This window comes from Panthera uncia, assembly GCF_023721935.1.
Source record: "Panthera uncia isolate 11264 chromosome B2 unlocalized genomic scaffold, Puncia_PCG_1.0 HiC_scaffold_24, whole genome shotgun sequence".
NCBI lineage: Eukaryota > Metazoa > Chordata > Mammalia > Carnivora > Felidae > Panthera > Panthera uncia.
The window spans coordinates 9,186,501-9,206,782 of NW_026057580.1; the positions used below are offsets into that span (position 1 = coordinate 9,186,501).

The window sequence follows — 20,282 nt, forward strand, 5'->3', positions numbered from 1 at the left end:
ACCTATGAAGATTATTTCTAAGGATTACTTTACAAAAAGCAGATGAATTTACCACAGGAACAGCCAACCTGGTTTAAAAACTAAGAGACAATCCAACTATAGGAGGGCTCTTCTGTTTTGTCGCCTCAGGAATATTTTCCTCAAATTTCTCAATTATATCATGCTCCTTCTGTAACACTACAAAAGCAAACGCTATTAAGGTAACTCAAAATTTGAATAATATTTTCTTTATTTACAAGTTAGAATCAACAGACAAAGAAAGACAATCCAGGGGACCAAATGGGGAGATGACTGAAACCCCCAGGGGCCCCAAATGGAGCAGAAGGAAAAGGGAAAACAGAGTAGAAAAAAAAAAGTCAACGTAAAAAAAGAGCTCCCCCTTTTTCCCTCCCCATGGAGGCTGAGGGGACCATGGCCCCACACCCCTCAGCCTTACCTAGCTTAAAATAAATTAGAACAAACAACCTCAAAACAGGGCCTTTACAAGTGAACAGGGCAGCTATGGCCTCAGGTAACCCCGTATCAGGGCCTTTGCCCACTCCCACCCTGTACCCCTGCCCCACCCCAGTCATTTTGAATGGGGCTCTAAGCCCAAGAGGTCACTCTCAATGTGGCTGGGAACTCAATCTTATTTTGTCCATTTATGTCCCTCCTTCAGTAAATGTCCCTGCACCCCTCCCCCGTGCAGAGCCAGCTCTCCTACAGTGGGGGGGAGGGGGATGAGATGAGGAAGTGTCACAGCAAGGGGGGGAAAGGGTGGGGCAGGGTGGTCTAGGGGTCCGGTCCTGCGGAGCCTCCTGCCCCATCTGGCCTGGCCCCTTAGCCTGAGTCTGAATCACTGGTGTCTGAAGAAGAGGATGATGATGAGGAGGAACTGGAATCTGAGCTGGAGCTGGAAGCGCTGAGGCGTGACACTGCTACTTGCTGTGCCGACGATGAGGACTCCGTTTTCTCACTTGCTGCAGAATAAGGTTGAAGGTTAAAGAGTAGAAGTCTGATCTCCATTTATCAAGAAGACTAGAGGGGAATATAGCAAATTTGTGCTAGCTTTCAGGATACTCACCTTTCTTGGGGGGCTTTTTGGTGGAATTGAGCTGCCCACTAACATCCTGTAACCTCTTTTCTAGTTCCCGCTTCTTTTCCAAAGCCAGCTCCTCCTTTGTCTTTCCCACAGGTTTCTTAATGGCTAGAAAAAGAAACATTTCAGGCCTAAGATTGCAAGTATCTAGTTGTAGTGCACCTAGTGTTGTTCTCCAGTTCCTTTCTTGAAGAGCAGGAAGTGACAAACATATCCCGCCTCCCTGGAAGTGGACAATCATGAGTGCATCAAGCATCCCCGGCTCACTACCCCTTCTCCAACTACATGAGAATTACTAGATTAATGTGGTACAATTTATTTCATACTCACTATAGGGCTTCCGAGGTTTCTTTCTTAGGCAGGAAAGGACATAGCGCTCAAGCTCTCGAAGTGTGGATGGCTTGAGGGTTTCAAAATCAATCTCAATCTCTTCTGGGTTTGAGTCACGTAAAGAAGGCTCCCTGGCCTGGATTATGTGCACAACTCGACCCAGTTTCTCCCCAGGTAATTTGTTGATGTCCAAACTCAACTGCCGTTTTTCATCGTAACTCATGGGTCTGCTTTCTTCTTCTTCCTCTGAATCATAGCCTGTAGGCAGGGCAGGTGGAGCAGTCTTTGTGGCCTTTTTGGGCAGTCTACAGGCAAAAAAAATTGTCGATTAGAGAAGCATCACTAACTCCCAACACATTCCCACTGTCCAATTCAGTAATCCAAACTCTCTTTCGGAATTATACAGGCCAAGCATTTTACATTTAATCTGGGCTTTGAGAACTAGACATTGGTATACTGGCCCGAATCCATCTTTTTGCTCCCTAAAACGCTACTAACCCACCCCACTGTGGAAAACAAGAATTGTATAGACTGGTATGGAGAAAAGGAACAAACTAGGGAACAAATCAGGCCTGCCAACTGTTTTGTGCAAGTAAACTTTTATTGGCGCAGTCATACCTATGCTTCCATGTGGTCTTTGGCTGCTGCTTCTGCATGACACCAGACAAAAATCTGTTACACCTGACCACTTACAGAAAAGCTGTGCTGCCCTCTGGGTTAGATAAAACTCGGCAAGAGTGGGAGAAAGCATCCTCCCCTGGAGATTACAGAAATAGCCAAACCCATCTGTGCTTCTCACCCTCTCAGAACTTACTTGGTGCCACTTCCTCCAGAAGGTCCAAAGCCAGGGGGACCTAGTGTAGCAGCACTGCCACCCCCACTGCCACTTGCTTTCTTGGACTTCTTGGGCTGAGATGGGCGAGGTGCCCGAGTTCCCTTGTCCTCTTCATCAACCCCAGCTCGGCCGCGATGCTTCTCTGCCTTCCGTTTCTTCTTTTTCTCTTTTTTTTCTCTCTTCCGCTTTGGCTTGGATATTGGGCCTTGGGACAGGGCAGCCAGTTGTTCATGTACTGCCCGGAGCTGGAGAAAAAAAGAATCAGGTGCACCATGGGAAAAATAAAGTAGAATCAAAAGGAGTTAGAGAAAAAAAAGGGCAAAAACAGGGCACCAATGTCTTACAAAATAAACTGATTATAGTGACAAAATACCTGTTCCTGTAGTTCAGCCAATCTATGAGCCCTTTCTTCCTCAGAGTCTGAGCTTTCACTCTCTTCTTCTTCCTCTTCATCCTCCTCATCTTCTTCCTCTTCTTCCTCAGAAGAGCTCTCACTGCTACTTTCTTCGCTGGAGGACTCTGAAGAGGATTTGGCCAACCCAGGTGGCAAGGCAGTAGAGACTGGTAAAGGCCCTGGTTCCAGTGGTTCATCTGGCATCTTGGCATAACGGAACTCAAATACATCCTAGGAGTAAAAAAGCACATTCAAAACCATGCTAGTGAATTGTGCCTTGGTATTTTTTTGAGTATATTTGAGAGAGAAGCCACACGTGAGGGAGGGGCAGAGAGGAAAGAGAATTCCAAGCAGACTCCACTCAGTCAGCAAATTGTGCCCCGATTATACCCAGCCCATTAGTGATGTAGTTGGTATAGTTCCAGTTTGTTAACAATGCATACTGAGAGATCCTCATAATGAGATTGTGTAGCAAATGACAAAACCTCTGCCCAGACCCATTTGTTCTTCAAATTTCAACTGTGCCACTCACCTGCAGCTTTCGTGCCATGGCCACAACATCGTGGTCTGGGGGATTGTACTTATAGCAGTTGGAGAACATAAGCCGCACATCAGCAGCGAACTCCTGTGCATCTCGGTAATCACGATTCTCCATCTTCCGCTGCAGAAGGAGGCAGCATCAGAAGCTGCACAGGCAGGGAGACTCACCTTTCCCTGCCAACCCCAGACACCACAAGAGTAGCCCTCTCTTGAGAGCACAATAGGGATGACCTTAAAGATCTATGCCCTGGGGTTCAAGTTTGAAGTCAAAGAAATTTGGGTGGGTTGAAGAAATATCTACATCTAGAAAAAAAACCATTTCTAAGTGATAGGGGTGAGTGGCCTCTGACTATACTATCCTTCCAACCCCATACTCCCCTAACCCAATGCTCCAAAGTAGGACTTAAACGTACATGAATAGGATTGATCTAAAGACAGAACTCACCATACAGTTTGAAACTCCAAGAAATACAAACTTAATTATCAAGTACTTAGCCTTCTGCTCCATTACCATTTTGTAAAAAATAAAATACCAAGAATCAAGACTGCTGTATGCCCATAAGTGACCGATTGTTTTATTGAGCCCAAAGTTCCAATCACTGCCTGAGCATCCCATCTGCCCCATGCAGTGGGTACCTTGACAGTGCTGAGGTCCATGGGGTGCTTAATGATGTCATGGTAGTCATGCAGGCCAAGAGCAGAAGCGTCCACTGGTTTATAGAAAGGCCAGGCATAGGCAGCATGCTTCTTAGAGAGCAACTCTTTCAAAATGCCATTGCAATGTTTTAACTGTTCTGACAGCTTTCCTTTCTTGGAACTCTGGTGTTGTTGCTGAGAGTCAGGTAAGTCTTTGCGTGGGGGCTTGATAGGGCGGCCACTCTCTCTACGCATAGGGGGAAGACGTGCTGCCTTAGGCTCCAGACTCCCAGGGGGGCTAGCTGGGGAACCAGGAGCCAGGATGGCTGTAGGAGTAGGTGTGGTAGTATCTGCTTTCCGCTTTACGCCTTTTTTCTGCAGAAAAAAACACACAAGATGGGAGCCTTTTACTCCAGGGTCCACCTCATCTGAGTCTTTTCCCTTCCCAACGCCCAAAAGAAATCCACAGATCTGTTACCTTGGCAAGGGGCTGGGCTGGGGGAGCTGCAGAGACTGCAAGGAGTGGGGGTCCAGCAGAGTGTAAAGACTTGAGAAGGGGAGAAGAGATGACCGACGGATGGGGAATGTTGAGAACAGTGGTAGGTATCTCAGGTGGTGGAGTATATAGGGCTGTGTGAGACACAGAAGAAACAGCAGGCACCTGATGGGCACTTGTAATACTGCCCTGGAGTGCTAAAAAAAAAAAAAAAGAAAGTAATAAAAAAAAAAAAGATTAGTTCTATTACCTTTTCCATCTTTTGGTCTCCATTAGCAAAACTGCCTGCCACTCTTCCTACCTGCCAATTTGGCCCCCTTCTTGTGGCTGTTCTTAGGGATGGTCACCACAAGCTCTTGTTCCTCTTGTGGCATCGATGCCACTTTCTGTAGAAAGATCTTTTCTAATGTTTGTGCCATCAGGACAATATCATCAGTGGGCTACAGGGAACACAAACAGAAAGGTTCAAATGCCAGCCAAAGACAAACCATTTTCCTGAGAGGAATTCCTAGACCCAAGTATCAAAACTACCCATCTGCTCAGACAGACATCTCTGTCATCAAGTACTGAAAATTACCTACACTGGGCCACTTATTTCCATGTTCTTCCCCAATTCTGTCCCTCAAAATGCAGTAAAGAAAAAAAATTCAAAAAATAAGGGAATGAGAACGTCAAGGAGAATAGATTCTGCTCAGCTCAGCTCTCTGGAGGTTTCTCTTTGAGAAACAGGGCCACCATCCCCAAGTATGAAAATGTTCTACTTAAATAACCTTTACCACTATAGATCTCTGAAGCCACATCACTTGTGTTCAGTGCTATCCTTTAGAGTTCAGATTTTCTAGATCCTCCCTACTCTGAAAATACCTTCCACAGTAAAAAACAAACATTATGCCAGCAAAGTATCTAGCAATATCAGAATCATTCTCTCTCCATCTACTAATAAACACACAGAAAAACTCACCTTGTTGTAGATGTAACAATTGGTGAACATGGTGTTAAAATCCTGCATACACTCTGAGGCAGCCCAGTAATAGTTGTTTTCAAGTCTCCTCTTAATAGTACCCATATCCATAGGTTGCTTTATAATTTTGTGATAATCCTAAAGAAAGAAATGCTAGGTCAGAACCAACGAAAAATAAATGCTGGTTTTCCTAGGCAAACCACTGACCCCAGCAAACACGCACATACACACCCCCTATGCATCAAAGTATGTAGTCCCCTAAACTGCGGCCCCAATTAAACTAAGGACAGAAAAATAATGGAATGGGATTCTTAGCACCCGTTGGGAGGCCCCTAGTGCCCTTCTCTAACCACCCACCTCCCTCCCAACTCTGGAAGGTTTCCCATCCTGTGACATTACCTCTGGGGCTGGCTATCCATGGGCTGCATGAGGGAGAGGAAGAAGCTAAGAATTTTGGCCACCGTGGTCCTCTCCCAACCTGGGGTGGGAATCTGTAAAATGGAGCCAGGGCACAAAAGTTAAGGAAGGACACATGGAGGGCACAATGAGAGATGCCAAGATAGCAAGCTGTTGGATCAATAATCACAAAGGACCAAGAATCCAGAAATTTGGTGGCTATCTGCCCTACAGGAGAGAGATGGGAACTCCCTAGGGGCCGCAGCACCTACACTAAGCAGCCCACCTCCACTCACACACATTCTTTTTCATTCCCAATGCCTCCCCCCACTCCAATATCCCATCCCTACTCACCGGCAGACCCAGTTTGACTGCATCCACAGGCTGCCTGAAAGGCCATGCAAACTGATGCTTCCACAGAGCCTTCATCACCACCTTGTGCAGGTATTGCAGCTGGTTGGTAACCCGTCCTGGCTTTTTGGGATTGGACACCTCCGGGGGTGGTGGGTTGGCAGGGGTCAGTTGTAAAGCCGGCACTGAAGCCATTGTGGGGCTCTCAAATCCCTCATACAACAGGGAGGGCTTTCGAATCCTTTTCCCTGGTGCTGCTGCCTCTGGGCCCAGCCCCAGTAACCCTGCATTCCCCTCCCCAGGGAGCCTGTGAAATGGGAAACATAATTAGATGTGGTAATTTCATGGAAAAAAAACAAAACAAAACAAAACCCAGTACAGCCAGTTACACTATACACCCAATAAATCCAGGCTTGGAACTTAGTGAGAGGTAATCAAACTTATGGAAATTATTCTTTACCACAACCAATATCCAAACAGTCTGTGGAGCTTTTGTTCTTGCCCCACCCCCCCACCCCCCTCTAGTTCCTCCATTTTTAGTACACCTATTCCCAGCCCCCCCTTCTGGACTCTTGAAAAACTCTTATCATCTGCACTTCCACTTAAACGAGAAAAAAAAACCCTTCCCAATGGTTTCTGATAAAGCACAGCATAACATTTGAACACCACAAGCTTTAGGGGATGGGACTTAAGCAAAATGGGTGGGGCTGAGAAGCTCAAAACCCAAGCTTCCTCCTCACTAGGGGCTAGGTGGTTGCCATGGTGGTAGAGCCTGAGGGAAACGGGTGAAAAGAGAAAAGAGGAAGGGAACAAAACAGGGAGAAAATTTCATAAAATGCTGATGAAACACCTAAGAATCCATCTGGGCACAAGAGATCACCATCCTCCCCACAAGCTCTGCTTAGTTTAAAGCAGAAAATGAACCAAAAATCTAACGGAAAACCTTACCAACTTAAAATTTCCGACAAGGAAGGGAGCATTTGTCAGACTTCATAGTCTGGAAAAACACAGCTACCAGACCCCAGAATTATTCAAATTCATCTCCTTCCCCCAAAGAACTCAAATACAGAGCCGGCCCAATCCCCAGTCAAGGTCAGCAAGTTCCAGCCCAAGAGTGATAGAACACGCCTGACCCCGCCAAAAAAATAAAATTAACGGCTCCCACTCTAGCACCAGACTCTGGAAATCAGTGGCCAAGAGCGATTCAAATTTACACTCTTTGGTACTCCTCAGGACCCGGTGTTTCCCTAGGACCTAAGACTGTAGACATTACACCGAGATCTCATTGTTTACATCCGCAGAGCTGGACTAAAAAATCCTTAGCTCCACCCTCTTGCCCAAACGAAACTTTCAAAGCTATCAAAAACATCCCCTCCAAACAAAACGCACGCAAACCCCCGACCCAAAACTGACCCGGTCACTTAAAGACAAATACAATGACCTAGTCTGGGCAGAACAACCCATAGCCAAAAGTAATGCCTCTACCCTACTGTGGGAATCTCCGTAGCCAGGCTGAGGCTCTATCACCATGGCAACCCTATAAGATCAGATGTGGCCACGAAACACCCCAAAAGACCTATGACAAACCGTTGTTAGACGACAGACCCACCACCCGCAGGACCGGCAACCCACTCAACGTCTTTTCCCATTACATTACGCTGCCAACCTAGCTCTGCCGGGCTACATCACGATTGGACCACGGCGGGAAAACTAACGTATAAATGGACAACCTATAGTCCCGCCATACGCAGTGTCTGGCCGTCTACCACCGTTCCCAAACCGCCCCCCCCCCCCCCCCCGCGAGCCCCCGAGAGCTAACAGTCGCGCCGCGAACCAGCATCGCGCCAAAGTCGGTTCCGTCCTCCCTCAGAACCCGACGTCCCACATTCCCGTGCCGCAACCCAACGTCCCCTTCCCACACGCGGATCGCGGGGACGTACTTGCTGTGGGGAGTCACGTTTTGCAGCATCTTGACGACGGGGAACCGGCACTGCCCTCAGCCGCGAAAAGTCCGGATGGCCTCGGTTCCCCTTACCGCCCGGTCCAGCATAACCCGGGAAGTGCGGGGGGGGGGGGAGGGCCGCTGCCCTTGGCCCTCCAGGCGATAACCCCCCCGCCGGGCCGGTGCGAAAACAGTCTTCTTCGCTGCTTCTCGAGGAGCTCCCAGCAGCTTGGCGCGCTCCGCGGGAGGCGGACGGTGAGAAAATGGCGGCGGCCTCAGCAGAGGCGGGCGAGCGAGGGGGGACAGACTCCTCAAACACTAGGACGGCCCCCAATCCCGGACACCGTCGTCAATATTGCCCGTTGTTCATCTGCAAGGATCCCCTCTTCCTGCTGGGACTGCCCGCAGCGGACGAGGTCCCGTTTCGATCTCGGATGGAGGCGGATGAACACGAAAAGTGGTTTAGGGAGCCGCCGCCTCCATCTTTGAAATCCTCTTGAGGGCGGAGTAGAGGGGGTGGACAGACTCCGAGGATTGGGCGGGGCCCGAAAAAGGGGAGCGTCGGGGGCTTCTATGGGGTCTGCACTGTCCGCCGGGGCCGGTCATAGGCCGAGACGAAGGCCATTTCCAAACGGATGGACGTGGATTGCAATGGCGGCCCCCGACGACTCGAAGGCTCTCTATCAGTAGGCAGAATCCTCCAGCTCGTTCTAGAGGCTGCTCCACTCCAGCGCGAAATGGCGCCGCCGAGCCCCGCGCCAGCCCTTTATATATAGGCAGGGAGGAGGAGCTTCGTCGCTCATGCGCGCCACCGTGCTCGAGATTTCCCCCACCCCCTCCGCTCGCGCACGCTCGCTCACGCGCGTGAAGAAGCAGAGTCGAAAGGGGAGGAACACCTCTCCGCGGGAGCGCTTTCTATTGGTTGACTGGAGCGATGACGTCATAAGCTTCATTTCCAAGGTGTCAGTCACTAGGCAGAAGAGTGCCGCATAGACCCATAGGGAACAGGCAACCCGCCACATCTTTGAGCCAATTGGCTGCGCTGTGGTTCGGCGACTCCAGGGAAACAGAGAGGTTGGCATGGGTGCAGCACCCTCTCCCCGCCTCCCCTTCCAACAAAGTCTTCCCAGGCGTCCAAGCCCGGTACCACCGGCGACTGCCAAGCTCGGGCAGGTCGTGCCATTCGTAGCTCCTCCATTGGCCACACCGACCGGACCGGAGGGGGCCGCGTGGGCGTAACCAGCCTGGGCCCGCCAGGGTGTGGCCGCAGGACGCCCGGCGGGTTGTTGTTCTCGGCAGAGGCGCCGCTGCAGTGAAGAATCTGAAACGAGGAAGAAGACGCCATCTTAGAACGCGCGGCCTGCTTCTCTGGCAAATAACTAAGGGTTCCCAGAAGTAACAAAGAAGGGATCTACCGTTCCCATACTCCACAATCAAAAATACAGGCCTGCCGCATTATTAAAAGCCTCCCCGTCTTTCCCCAGTTCAAAAAATCGAAAAACAAAGGCAAAACACTAACAATCTGGGCTCCCAAAGGCTTATCAACACAACCAAATCTAGAACACGTTCCCAAAACTTGCACCCAAGCACCTCTCCAATCCCTCCCTGCTCATACCTTAAGTTAACTATTAAGTATCTGCCTGCTCGACAAAATCCCGGCAGCCCTTAGTGGGAGAAAGAGCTCCAAACATACCGATATACTCTAGAAATCGAAACCCACCTCCTCCCTAAACTTCATTCCGGTGCCTGGCTCAGAGCGGAAAAAGCAAGTCCTGTGAGGGGCGAATCAGGGTGAACACCCTCCCCCTCCTGGCGAGCTCAGACCTTTCCCCAAGCTCCCGGCCCTCCCCAACCCCGAGGGCAGGCCCACACCCCCCTATTAGGGTCCCACCGCCATGGGGGCGGCAGGGCTCCCCCATCCCCCCACCAGGGTCCGGAGTCCTCCCCACGGAGCGGCTGGTCCATCGGTCAGCGCCAGGGAGGAGGGCGAGCGGAGGAGGCGGCGGCAGCGGCTCAGACTAGCCCTCCCCCTCTTTCTCTCCCCTCCTCCCCTCCCCCCTGGGCCGTCCGCCTCCGAGGAGGGGCAGGAGCCATTTTGGGAGCTCAGTCTCGCCCCCTCCCCCAACCCACCCACCAAGTCTTCCCCACACTCTAGTTACCTGAATAAGGTTAGACTACTTAGGAATAAAGAGCCAGAATTACAATGAGGCCAAGATCTCTCAAGCCATCTCTGGGCCCACCCACCCTCGTCCCCTTATGGGAGTGAATTATCCCCAACCTGGGCTGGAGCGGGAGGTCTCCCTCTCCCTCCATCTCCCCTTCTCTGGATACCAAGATAGAAAACAGACTGCATATCTGAGAAAAGAAATTAATGTAAATCAACGAACATAAGAGGCCACCACCCCGGAAAAGCTCGTGAGGGCCTAGGTCCTTGCGCTCCAACCACATCACCCTCCCTCCTTTCGCAGTAGCTCTTGAGCCCTAACCTCGGTTACTGCGTCTAAAATGGCCGCCAATCTCACGTCTTCTCGACCACCCGAGTCGGGCAAACCCTGCGGGGGGAAGTGCACACCGGGAAGGAAGCCTCTTCCCCTATTACTACCGCCCTCCCCCACGCAGGGATCAGGCTTCGGCCCCACAAGTACATGCGGGCTGGCGCGGGTGGCTGCAGCAGGGAGGGCAATGACACAGCAACTTTGAGAGGCCTTCTCCCCTCCCCCCCATTCCCCTCCCCCTAGTGGCCCAGCCTCCTAAATCTGCAGTTCTCCGGCCGAGGCCTCGCAAGTTTGCAGAGGCCCATTAGGGGGCCAGCCGAGAAGAAAAATTTAGGAGGTCGCGAAGATTCTGGGTCTTCGAAAGCGACTGGCTTACTTTCCTGCATTCCGGAAAATCACTGCTCCCCACTCCCTCCCAATCCTCCCTTCCCCCACATGAGTCACAGGGGAGGCTAACAGCTAGTCAGGAATTTGGAAAAGTAACTCTTCCCTCCTTTCCGTTCCCTCCCCCGCAGTACACAAGGAGAGAACTGTTCAGGAATGGGGGAAGGGACGAAGGAGGCAAAAGACGCCACCCTGGAGAAACCCGAAACCTTGTGAGCTGTGAAATCATTCCAGGTCCTAAGCCTCACTCCCTCCTGTCTCAGACCACGCTTTCTACCGCCCTCCCAGCACCCACCTAGGGTTTGGGTTTCTGCTCTCAAGCGAACCCCAAGCTTTCAGCCTGTAAGCCCTCCCCAGCCTGGGGCAACATGCTGAGCTAAGACCCCACCGAGGCAACGAAGGTTTGTGCAGAAGGCTCCACAGGCCGTGTCCACGTGAATGCACACAAATTCGATAAGCGACTCGAAGCGTAACCTCCAGCATGCCATGTGATGACTGCGAGCTTCCTACCGCTGACACAAAAGCACAGAAATGCTCCTTCCAGAGTCTCTGGAGAGAAAGGGAGTGGGCGCCCGGAAACAATCTCAGTTCACCACCCGGGTTGCCCACTCACATCCCAAGAGTAGGAAATACATTCACCACTCCCACACCTCAGCCCACTAGGTCACCCCTCCCTCCGGCCGTCAAAAGGAAGCCTCACCTGGTTCTGGACTCCTCTACCCCCAGGGGACGAATGGTTTGGGGGGGACACACCGCCCCCACGCCCCTTTGCCCTCCAACTGGTATGGAGGCATGAGGTTGGCCATTCCCCTCCCCCATATGAGGGGCCCTCTCCCGCTCTCGCCCCCCCCCAAGCTCCCATTGGCTGTAAACTGTTTGAAGGACAAACCCTCCCACCCTCAGGTTCTTCTCTGAACCCCAAGAATTACCCCCCCCCCGACTCCCCACCATTGGTTAAGCATTTAAATAACCAGCAACATCCCCGCCCCCCAAGTGCCCCTTCTCACCTGGAACCTGGAATCTTCCAGGGGGGAGCCCACGTTCCCCTCGGCTTGATGCGGGGGGAGGGGGAAGGAGGATGTAATCCGGGGTGTCACCCCCCCGGGAAACTGAAGCTGTGTTGGGGGAGGGGGCGTAACCCCCAGCCCCTCCCTTCCCGACGGAGCTGGGGGGTGGGGAGATGATCGGGACCGCGCCGCCACGTCAGCAACACCCAGATTGGCTGACCCAGGTCACGTGCCAGCCATCCCCCTTTGCCCCCCTCCACGAGGACCAGTTTTCCGAAGGTTTCTGGGGGTCGCGCCAGGGACCAAGGAGGCCCCATGGCCTTGGCCTAGCTCCACAGACCCATGGTGTTCTAATGCCGCTGCTTCTCCATATCCCCGTCTTCCTATCCCGCTGTCGTCGACCTTGTCCCCCCCACTAGCCTCTCCGTACGGGTTCAGCATGGCTGCCGCAGCCGGGATCGTCCACTGCGCAGGCGCAAGGGTGCGATCGGATTGGGGGAGGGGAAAGGAGCGCGGGAGACCGCGGGAGGGAGCAGCAGAGCGCATGCGTCCGCAGGCACGGCTGCTCCCTAGCCTGTGCTGGGAGCGCGCGCTGTGGGTGGAGCGGAAACGGGTGCGGCGCGCAAATCCCTTCCCTCGGCGGCTCCTCCCTCGTTGCTGGCCGCCTCACCGGGCGCCCCGGGGCGGCCTGACTTGGTTCCTTTTAGGCAGGTGTAAAGTGCCGCTTAGTTCGTCCTGGACAGAGTCCAGCGGAAACGCGCGCCGCCAGGCTGTTGTCCGTGAAGGACGGTGGGAACTTGGACCTGGAGATGTGAGGGCTTGCAGGGTGGGGCCCTTCCCCGGGTGTAGAGTAGTTCGACCAGGGGAAAGGGAGTTTATCACCTTGGTGCCTCCGGTGGGAGATGAAGTGCGGACTGTGAATGTGGGCACGGAGATGAAGTGCGGACTGTGAATGTGGGCATTTTGTTCGGCAGCTTTACAGCCTCTGATTTCCCCTGAACCTACCGAGACTTCATCGTTTCACTGAGACCTGCCAATCTCCACTCCTTGCCTCCTACAAAACTTACCAGCTCTCTGATCACATTCTTCTTGATCTACCATTCATGCACTTCTTGCATGATCTACCATGCTCTACCATTTAAGTTAAAACTCTTCTACTTTTTCCTAAGGCTTTGTCCTCTGTTCTCTCAATGTTGAATCAAGGATGTTACGGTGATTCTGTTGCCACCTAAAGCAGCCCTTTTATTTGTTTGTAGCCAGTAATTTCCCCCTTGACCCTCAATGTGTGGGTTCAAATCTTCGTAACCCCTATTCTCTACCGATAGAACAGAACAGAAGAGCCAACCTGCAGGAGAACTTTCTCCTGCAGGAGAATGCTTTTTCTTTAGACCTGGTCCACCTTATCTGTTATTCTAAAGGTATCTTTCATTCCCATTGGCATTTTTAACGTCTCCCTTCTACTGGTTTGTCAGCCTCAAAAAAAAAAAAAAAAAAAAAAAAAAAAGGAAAGAAAACCTTATCAATATCTGTCTTGTAGACTATTTGCCTCTGAGCTACTCTGCACAGTCAAGACCTGAAAATATCATCTAAATTTTCCCGTTTCAGCCCCATTCCCACTCTTCAGCCCATTTCTTCCATTATTGAAACTTCTGGCAGATGTCACCAAGAACGTCCTAATTGGCAAAGTCGGGATGCACTTTTCAGTTCTCACCTTACTTGTCCTATGAGACATTTGACATTTGATCATACTTCCTGAAATTCTCTACACCCTTGATTTCTGTTACCAGTCTCACCTGTTTCTTTTCCTACTTGTTCAACTGCTCCTCTCTGGTCTCCTTTGTGGACTCTTCTTCAGCCTCTTCCTATGGGTTGATTTTTGTGAGGATTTTGCCTCAGTTTGCTTCTAGTTCTGTTCATCTTCTCTGAGTAATCTCACTTAATGGCTCTAAGCCTCTCAAATGTGTATCTTTACAGAGTTCAGAAGACTCCTGAACTAAACTTGCTACTAAATATTACCACTTGGATAACCCTCAGAGATGTCAGCAAGTTCCAGATTGATGCAATCTGTGCATGCTAGATCTTCTGTATTATCCTGGCCAATTGTAGCTATTCAGTCACAAAGCCTGGAATCTGGGAGCCCATTCTTGATTTTTTTCCCCACAACTTTATATCCACTAGACTTATCATTTTGCCTCTGAAGTATTTACTGAATCACATTCTGTCATAGACCCATCACCTGAGCTACATCAACAGGTTCCTAACTGATTTCTCTATCTCTAAAGCTGTACTGTCCAATACATGGCCACTAGGCACATGTTACTATTTAAATTAATATTAAATTCCTCAGTTCCTTGGTTGCACTAGCTGCATTCCAAATTCTCGTTAACCACATGTGGCTAGTGGCTGTCATATTGGACAGCAGAAATGATAGAACATTTCCATCATTGCAGAAAGTTCTGTTGAACAGTACTGCTTTAGATTTTCTTCTCTGCCTCTGCCACAATACTGCCAAGAGTGAGCTTTCCAAAATACAGCTCTGGCCATATGCTACTGTTTAAACCCTATATTGATTCTTCATTGCCCATGTGATAAAGTCCAAATGCCTATGCTTACCAGAAAGTTCACCAGCTTTCTGTCTAGCCACTTCCCCTTGGGCCTTATACTCCAGCCATAAATGAACTGTTCCCCAGACAACCATTTTGTTTTATGTCTCTGTATTTGACACATACTGCTCTCTTACACAGAATAAGCTCTTCTCCAATCCATCTAAGCCGCAAATCCATCATCTGAAAAGCCTACTCTTGCCTTCCAAATTGAGCTGACTGCTCATTCTTTGGGGTCCCTTGCTCTTATGATTGCACCTTTCATGGTGAATGGCATTTATGTGATTACATGATTCCCTTACTAGGCTTTGATCTTGAGAACGGGGACATCTTGTATTCTTTTTTTCAAAATACCCACAGCTCCTGGCACAGCAACTGGCCAATGTGAGTGCTCACAAAGTGAGCAAATGTGGAAGGAAATTGTCTCTTAAATGTGTAACTTAGACAAGATTGTAATGTGCGTGTTTACAGGGCATCATTCATAGTATTGGGGAAATAATTGTAGTAAGACATAATCATTGCTGTCAAGCTCATAATTTAGACATTGGAATGGTGTGAGGGAAGGACAGAAGCAGGACAGCCAGGTCATCTTCACAGAGAGAAGTGTGGTCCAATCTGGCCAGAGTAAAATATATATGAATATATAAGAAGTAGAGTCAGAGGAGAGAAGACTGGAAGCTAAATTTATTTGAGACACTATTGTAAAGGATTTTGAGTGCCATTAAGTTTGGACCAGCTGAGGAGTCACTGAAAGTTTTGGAGAAATGACTTGATCAATGTTATGTCATGAGGTAAGAACTCTATCTTTATATTCCCAATGGCTAGCACTGCACCTTTTAATAAACACCAAATACGAGTGTCAGGGGTTGAAAGGAGATGAGACCAGTGATAGCTCACATTTATTGAGTACTTGAAATGTCGTAAGTGCTATACATATGTTAACCCTTAATTCATATAACCTAATAAAGTAGATACTATTATTATCACCCCCATTTATCAAATGAAGCAACTGGAGCAACAGATGTTAGATAATTTACTTGTGCCACACTTTTAGTAAGTGATCAGAGCTGGGATTTGAACCCCAGGCAGTCTGCCTGTGAATAGGAACAGGTCTGTTTTTCTGGTTGCTCGACACAGCAGGTAGTTTAAAATCTAGGATTGAAGTTGGAGGAAAAAAGATTAGGAAAGGTTGATTTGGGAGTCATCTTTGAATTGATGTTTGAATCAGTCATGTAGGTAGGTGAGATTTCCAAGGGAGGAAGTATGAAACAGTATTTAGTTGTGAGCCAAAGATTGAGCTTTGGGTTAGATCCTCATGCAGGGAACAGAGTGGGAAGTGGAACCAATGAAAGAGCATCAGACAAGAAGGAAAAGCAGAACGACAGAATGTGAACAGGGGCCAGAACAAGAGAGGGCTCCAGTAAGGACTTCATTTGTTAAATGAATGACTAATCAGGGGTTGTCATGCTTATTTGTGCTATGAACATTTTTGGCAGTGTGGTGAAGCCTTTGGACCTTGTCTGACAATACTCTTTGTAAATAGATAAATGAAATATACAGTTATCAGAATGTTTAAAGAAATGTGTGATGATCCAGTAATATATGCTTCCATATTAATATAATACATGTGGTTCTTAACACATAAAAATGATTTATTGGCAGGTCTAACAGCTCATATTTTGAGATAGTTTGAGATGTCTGTATATGTGATATGAAAATATTAATTGATGATTTCTATTGATGACAACATTAAAGGTACTGCCAGCACTACAAAGATTTATTTTCTACATTCACAAAATTAAATTTCAATTAGATGTTATTGAAAATAAAAAAAATTGCATCCAAGCTCATGGACCCTTGAATTTTGTGGCATGTGGACCTTAGGTTAAGAACCTTGTTCTGATTGAATGAACAAATGAGATTCTGCCAATAAGTGTAAGGGAACAAAGGGGAAAAACGCACTAGGAGTCATTACTGATAATGGAGAGCAGTTTCTGTAGTCTGGGGATAGAATGCAGAGTATGGGAGACCTGAAAACCCAGGCCAAGTAATGCAGACTAAAATATAGTAGAAAGAAAGGAGCTATTTACGTTTCTGAGAGGGGAAGTGAGAGCTACCTTTATTGGAAGATTTATTTGGCAACAGTGTGCACATGGATTGGCTTCTGAGATACTGGAGGTAGATCAGCTAGAAATCTTAGTATGCATTCACACGTGAGATAAGGAATAAAGCAGTCACAGTCTCAGGACTAACTGTGCTTAGAAGAGGGCCCAAGCCTTCCCTGTGGTCCACAAGATCCCATGTGGTCTTGCTTTTCTGCCTGCCTCTGGCCTCAACTAGTGTCTCTTCCTACTCACTGATTATGCTCCAACCACACTGATCTTCCTTCATGTCCTTGAATGAGCCAGTCTCTTGCCTGTCTTAGGGCCTTACACACGCTGTTCCCTCCATGGGAGCATTCTTCCCACTCTGCCTGACTAACTCCTACTCAGTCAGTATCAGTGGTTCCCCACTCCAGTTAGTCTTACAGATCTCAGTTCTTTTCCTTCATAGTGCCTTTTAGAATTTGTTTTTATAAGTTTGTTTACTTGATCAGTGTCTCTGTTTTTACTAGATTATAAGTTTGTTGACGGTAGATGTCTGGTGTCCAGCATACTGCCAGGCATATAGAGGGTGGTCAGTACATATTTGCTAAATAAATAAATAAATAAATAAATAAATAAATAAATAAACCTCTTTGAGCCCTGGTTTTCTTGTTTATATATGGAATAATAAATTCCAACCTTGTAGAGTAGTTGACAGAATTGCTACATCCTAATAAGGTGGCTAAAGCAAAGAATGAATATGGGTGTGAAGAGATACATTGAGCTGGGAATGAGGGTAAATGAGAGCTGGATGGCTAGGTTCAGGCTCTGAAATAGGAGGTAGAAGGGAGTAGGAAGAAAGTGACAGTTGGCAAGGAGCTTGGGAAGGACCTTGAATGAAATGGGAAAAGTGGGGAGAAAAGTGGGATGCACAGGGAAGGCAGTTGGGAGGAGGGAGTATTTGCAGAGTAGCCCATAGGCATGCCTGGGAAGACCTACTGTGAAGTATCTGTACTGGAAGGGATTATCTATCATTCATCTAACGCTTGAAGGCTCTTCAGGGTCAGTTTCAACATCCTTAGTGATAGCTCATTCGTCCAGTGAGTAGTTACTTGGTAGACCTTCTTGGTGGATGCTAAGAATGTAAAAAGAAAGAATAGGACATGATTCCTTAAGGATCCTGCAGTGAGGGTGAGGTGACCATGAAGCAAATATACAAATAGAATAATACAATAAAAATGATGGTAATGGCAGGCACAGGGTGCTGTGGAAGCATGCTGAAGAGGCTACTAATCTCCACTCTATGTTCCAAAGCTTCCTGAAGGAGGTGAGATTTCATCTCAAAGGACATATAGAAGTAGGTTAAATAGGATCCAGGTCATTAAGCATCGTACTAAGGCAAACAGATTACAGAGAATCATCAAAGGTTTTTTATATAAAAGTATGATGTGATCAAATATGTATAATAAAAAGATTCCTTTGGCAGCACTGGAAAATAAGACAAGAGACAGATCAAGAATAAGTAATCCAGGAAAAAGCAAGCAAATCAATGAAGGCCTGACCCACTGGGAATGGGAAGAAAAGGACAGATTCAAAATATATTAACAAGGTCAAATTGATAGGAGTTGGTAAACAATTAGATGAGAAGGTTTGAGGAAGATGAAGTTGTCAAGGTTGACTCACAAATTTGTAGCTTGGATGACTGATTGGATAGTCAAATTATTTATTGAGATCTTGAATATAGGAGTGGAAACTTGTTGGGAAGGGAAGGTGATGAGTTTAGTTTTGTAAATTTTGAGATGGAGGTGCATTCAAAATAGTAACTGCTAAACTTAATTCACCTGATAGAATTCATTACTAAACCATTAACGGGTTTATAAGACATAATGTAAAATAGAAAACTCACCAATACTTTTGAAATGAATGCAGTTTGGAAACCATAAGACACTGCTTTTCATTTAAAATTTTCTCTTAGGGGTGCTTGGGTCACTCAGTCAGTTGAGCATCCAGCTCTTGATTTTGGCTCGGGTCATGATCTCATGGTATGTGAGATCGAGCCCTGCACTGGGCTCCACTCTGAGCATGGAGCCTGCTTGAGATTCTCTCTCTCTCCCTCTCTCTCTTTCTGCCCCTCCCCAGCTCTCTCTCTCTCAAAATAAATAAATAAACTTAAAAAAAAAGAAAATAAAATTTCTTGATCTTAGACATTTGTGAGATAATTGGGGAAAAATGAACACAGATTGGTTTAAATGAAGTTAAGCATTTGTTTTTAATTTTGTTGGTTGTGGTGATAGTAGTGTATTATATTAAAAGAAAAGTTATTTTCTTAGAAATATTTCTTAGAAATATTTCCTGGTGACATGTAATGACAGAATTTGTTTAAGATACCCCAGGGGGTGAAAACAAAAAAGGATGTGGGACGGGAGAATAGATGAAACAAGGATGGAAGAGTTTTAGAAGGTTGAAAAGTATTGAAACTCATGAGAGTACATAGGGATTTATTAGATTCTTCTCTTTCATGTATGTTTGATATTTTTCACAGTAAAATTTATTTATTTATTTAAAAAGATTTTATTTATTTATTTTTATTTTTAAAATTTATTTTTTTAATTAAAAAAAATTTTTTTTTCAACGTTTATTTATTTTTGAGACAGAGAGAGACAGAGCATGAACAGGGGAGGGGCAGAGACAGAGGGAGACACAGAATCTGAAACAGGCTGCAGGCTCTGAGGGGTCAGCACAGAGCCCGACACAGGGCTCGAACTCACGGGCCGTGAGATCATGACCTGAGCCGAAGTCGGATGCTTAACCGACCAAGCCACCCAGGCGCCCCTAAAATTTATTTTTAAGTTTATTAACTTATATTCCAGGCCTGCTCCATGCTATCAGCACAGAGCCCGATGTGGGGCTCCGTCCCATGAACTGTGAGATCACGACCTGAGCTGAGATCAAGAGTCAGTCGCTTAATGGACTGAACCTCCCAGGAGCCCCTCACAGTAAACAAACAAACAAACAAATAAACACAAACTTCCTTTAGTCATAGATCCAAAGGAAATCAGTTAGTGCAATATAAATATTTTTATTATTAATAAATCAACATTGAATCATATTAGCATATTTTGAATTTGTGGCAATCTTGTGACAGGCCAGAGATCATCAAGTAGATGACATATATATCTGGCAGTTAGGAAAAACTATCTGTGCATTAATACACAGATTTACCCAGGCAGTTAGGAAATGATATCTATGCATTAATACATAGATTTAACCTCATGTTTATGCCTCAGATGATCTCAGGCAAGTGTCAGGGATGCCATATATGGAAGATAGCTGTATTGAGGTGGTTTTTGGTTCATGATGACTCTCCCTTCTCTGGAAATAACTCTGATACATAGAGGTGATAGTGTGCCTGGCCACAGCTAATTGGATCTAGAGATACACACTTAATACCAGCTGAGCCAGTCAGATTGTCTCTCCCAGCAATGTGAAACTTGAGAGATGGAGGCTGGAGGTCTTTAAAAGTGAGGCATATTAATGGCAGCTCAACCCTTGCTTCTAAGGCCCATGAAGCTCCCCTTCCTGAGGCTAGCTTATTCACTCTTCTTTCGATTTCATGAGCTAGTTCAGTATCCTTCCAATAAATTGCCATTTTAAAAGTTAAGTTAGGGAAAGAGTGCCTGGGTGGCTCAGTGGGTTGAGCATCCTACCCTTGGTTTTGGCTCAGGTCACCATCTCACGGTTCATGAGTTC

General features: G+C 47.4%; 1 protein-coding gene across 3 annotated transcripts; it reads right to left on the reverse strand.

Annotated features, from left to right (window-relative positions):
• Positions 1–211: 211 nt before the first annotated feature.
• On the reverse strand, positions 212–8,703 carry BRD2 (bromodomain containing 2). 3 transcript variants are annotated; one of them, XM_049653478.1, is made up of 12 exons: positions 7,958–8,703; positions 6,021–6,324; positions 5,271–5,408; positions 4,611–4,749; positions 4,292–4,506; positions 3,814–4,188; positions 3,170–3,298; positions 2,617–2,868; positions 2,223–2,488; positions 1,409–1,713; positions 1,064–1,186; positions 212–959 (listed from the first exon to the last, which is right to left on the reverse strand). In XM_049653478.1, exons 1-12 carry the CDS (start codon positions 7,984–7,986, stop codon positions 820–822), a joined length of 2,415 nt encoding a protein of 804 aa, XP_049509435.1. In that variant the 5' UTR covers positions 7,987–8,703; the 3' UTR covers positions 212–819. The 3 variants fall into 3 exon arrangements, with proteins under 3 accessions (XP_049509435.1, XP_049509436.1, XP_049509437.1); XM_049653479.1 differs by lacking the exon at positions 7,958–8,703 and adding an exon at positions 7,684–7,805; XM_049653480.1 differs by lacking the exon at positions 7,958–8,703 and adding an exon at positions 5,670–5,761 and having other exon boundaries at positions 6,021–6,111.
• Between the last annotated feature and the right edge of the window lie 11,579 nt (positions 8,704–20,282).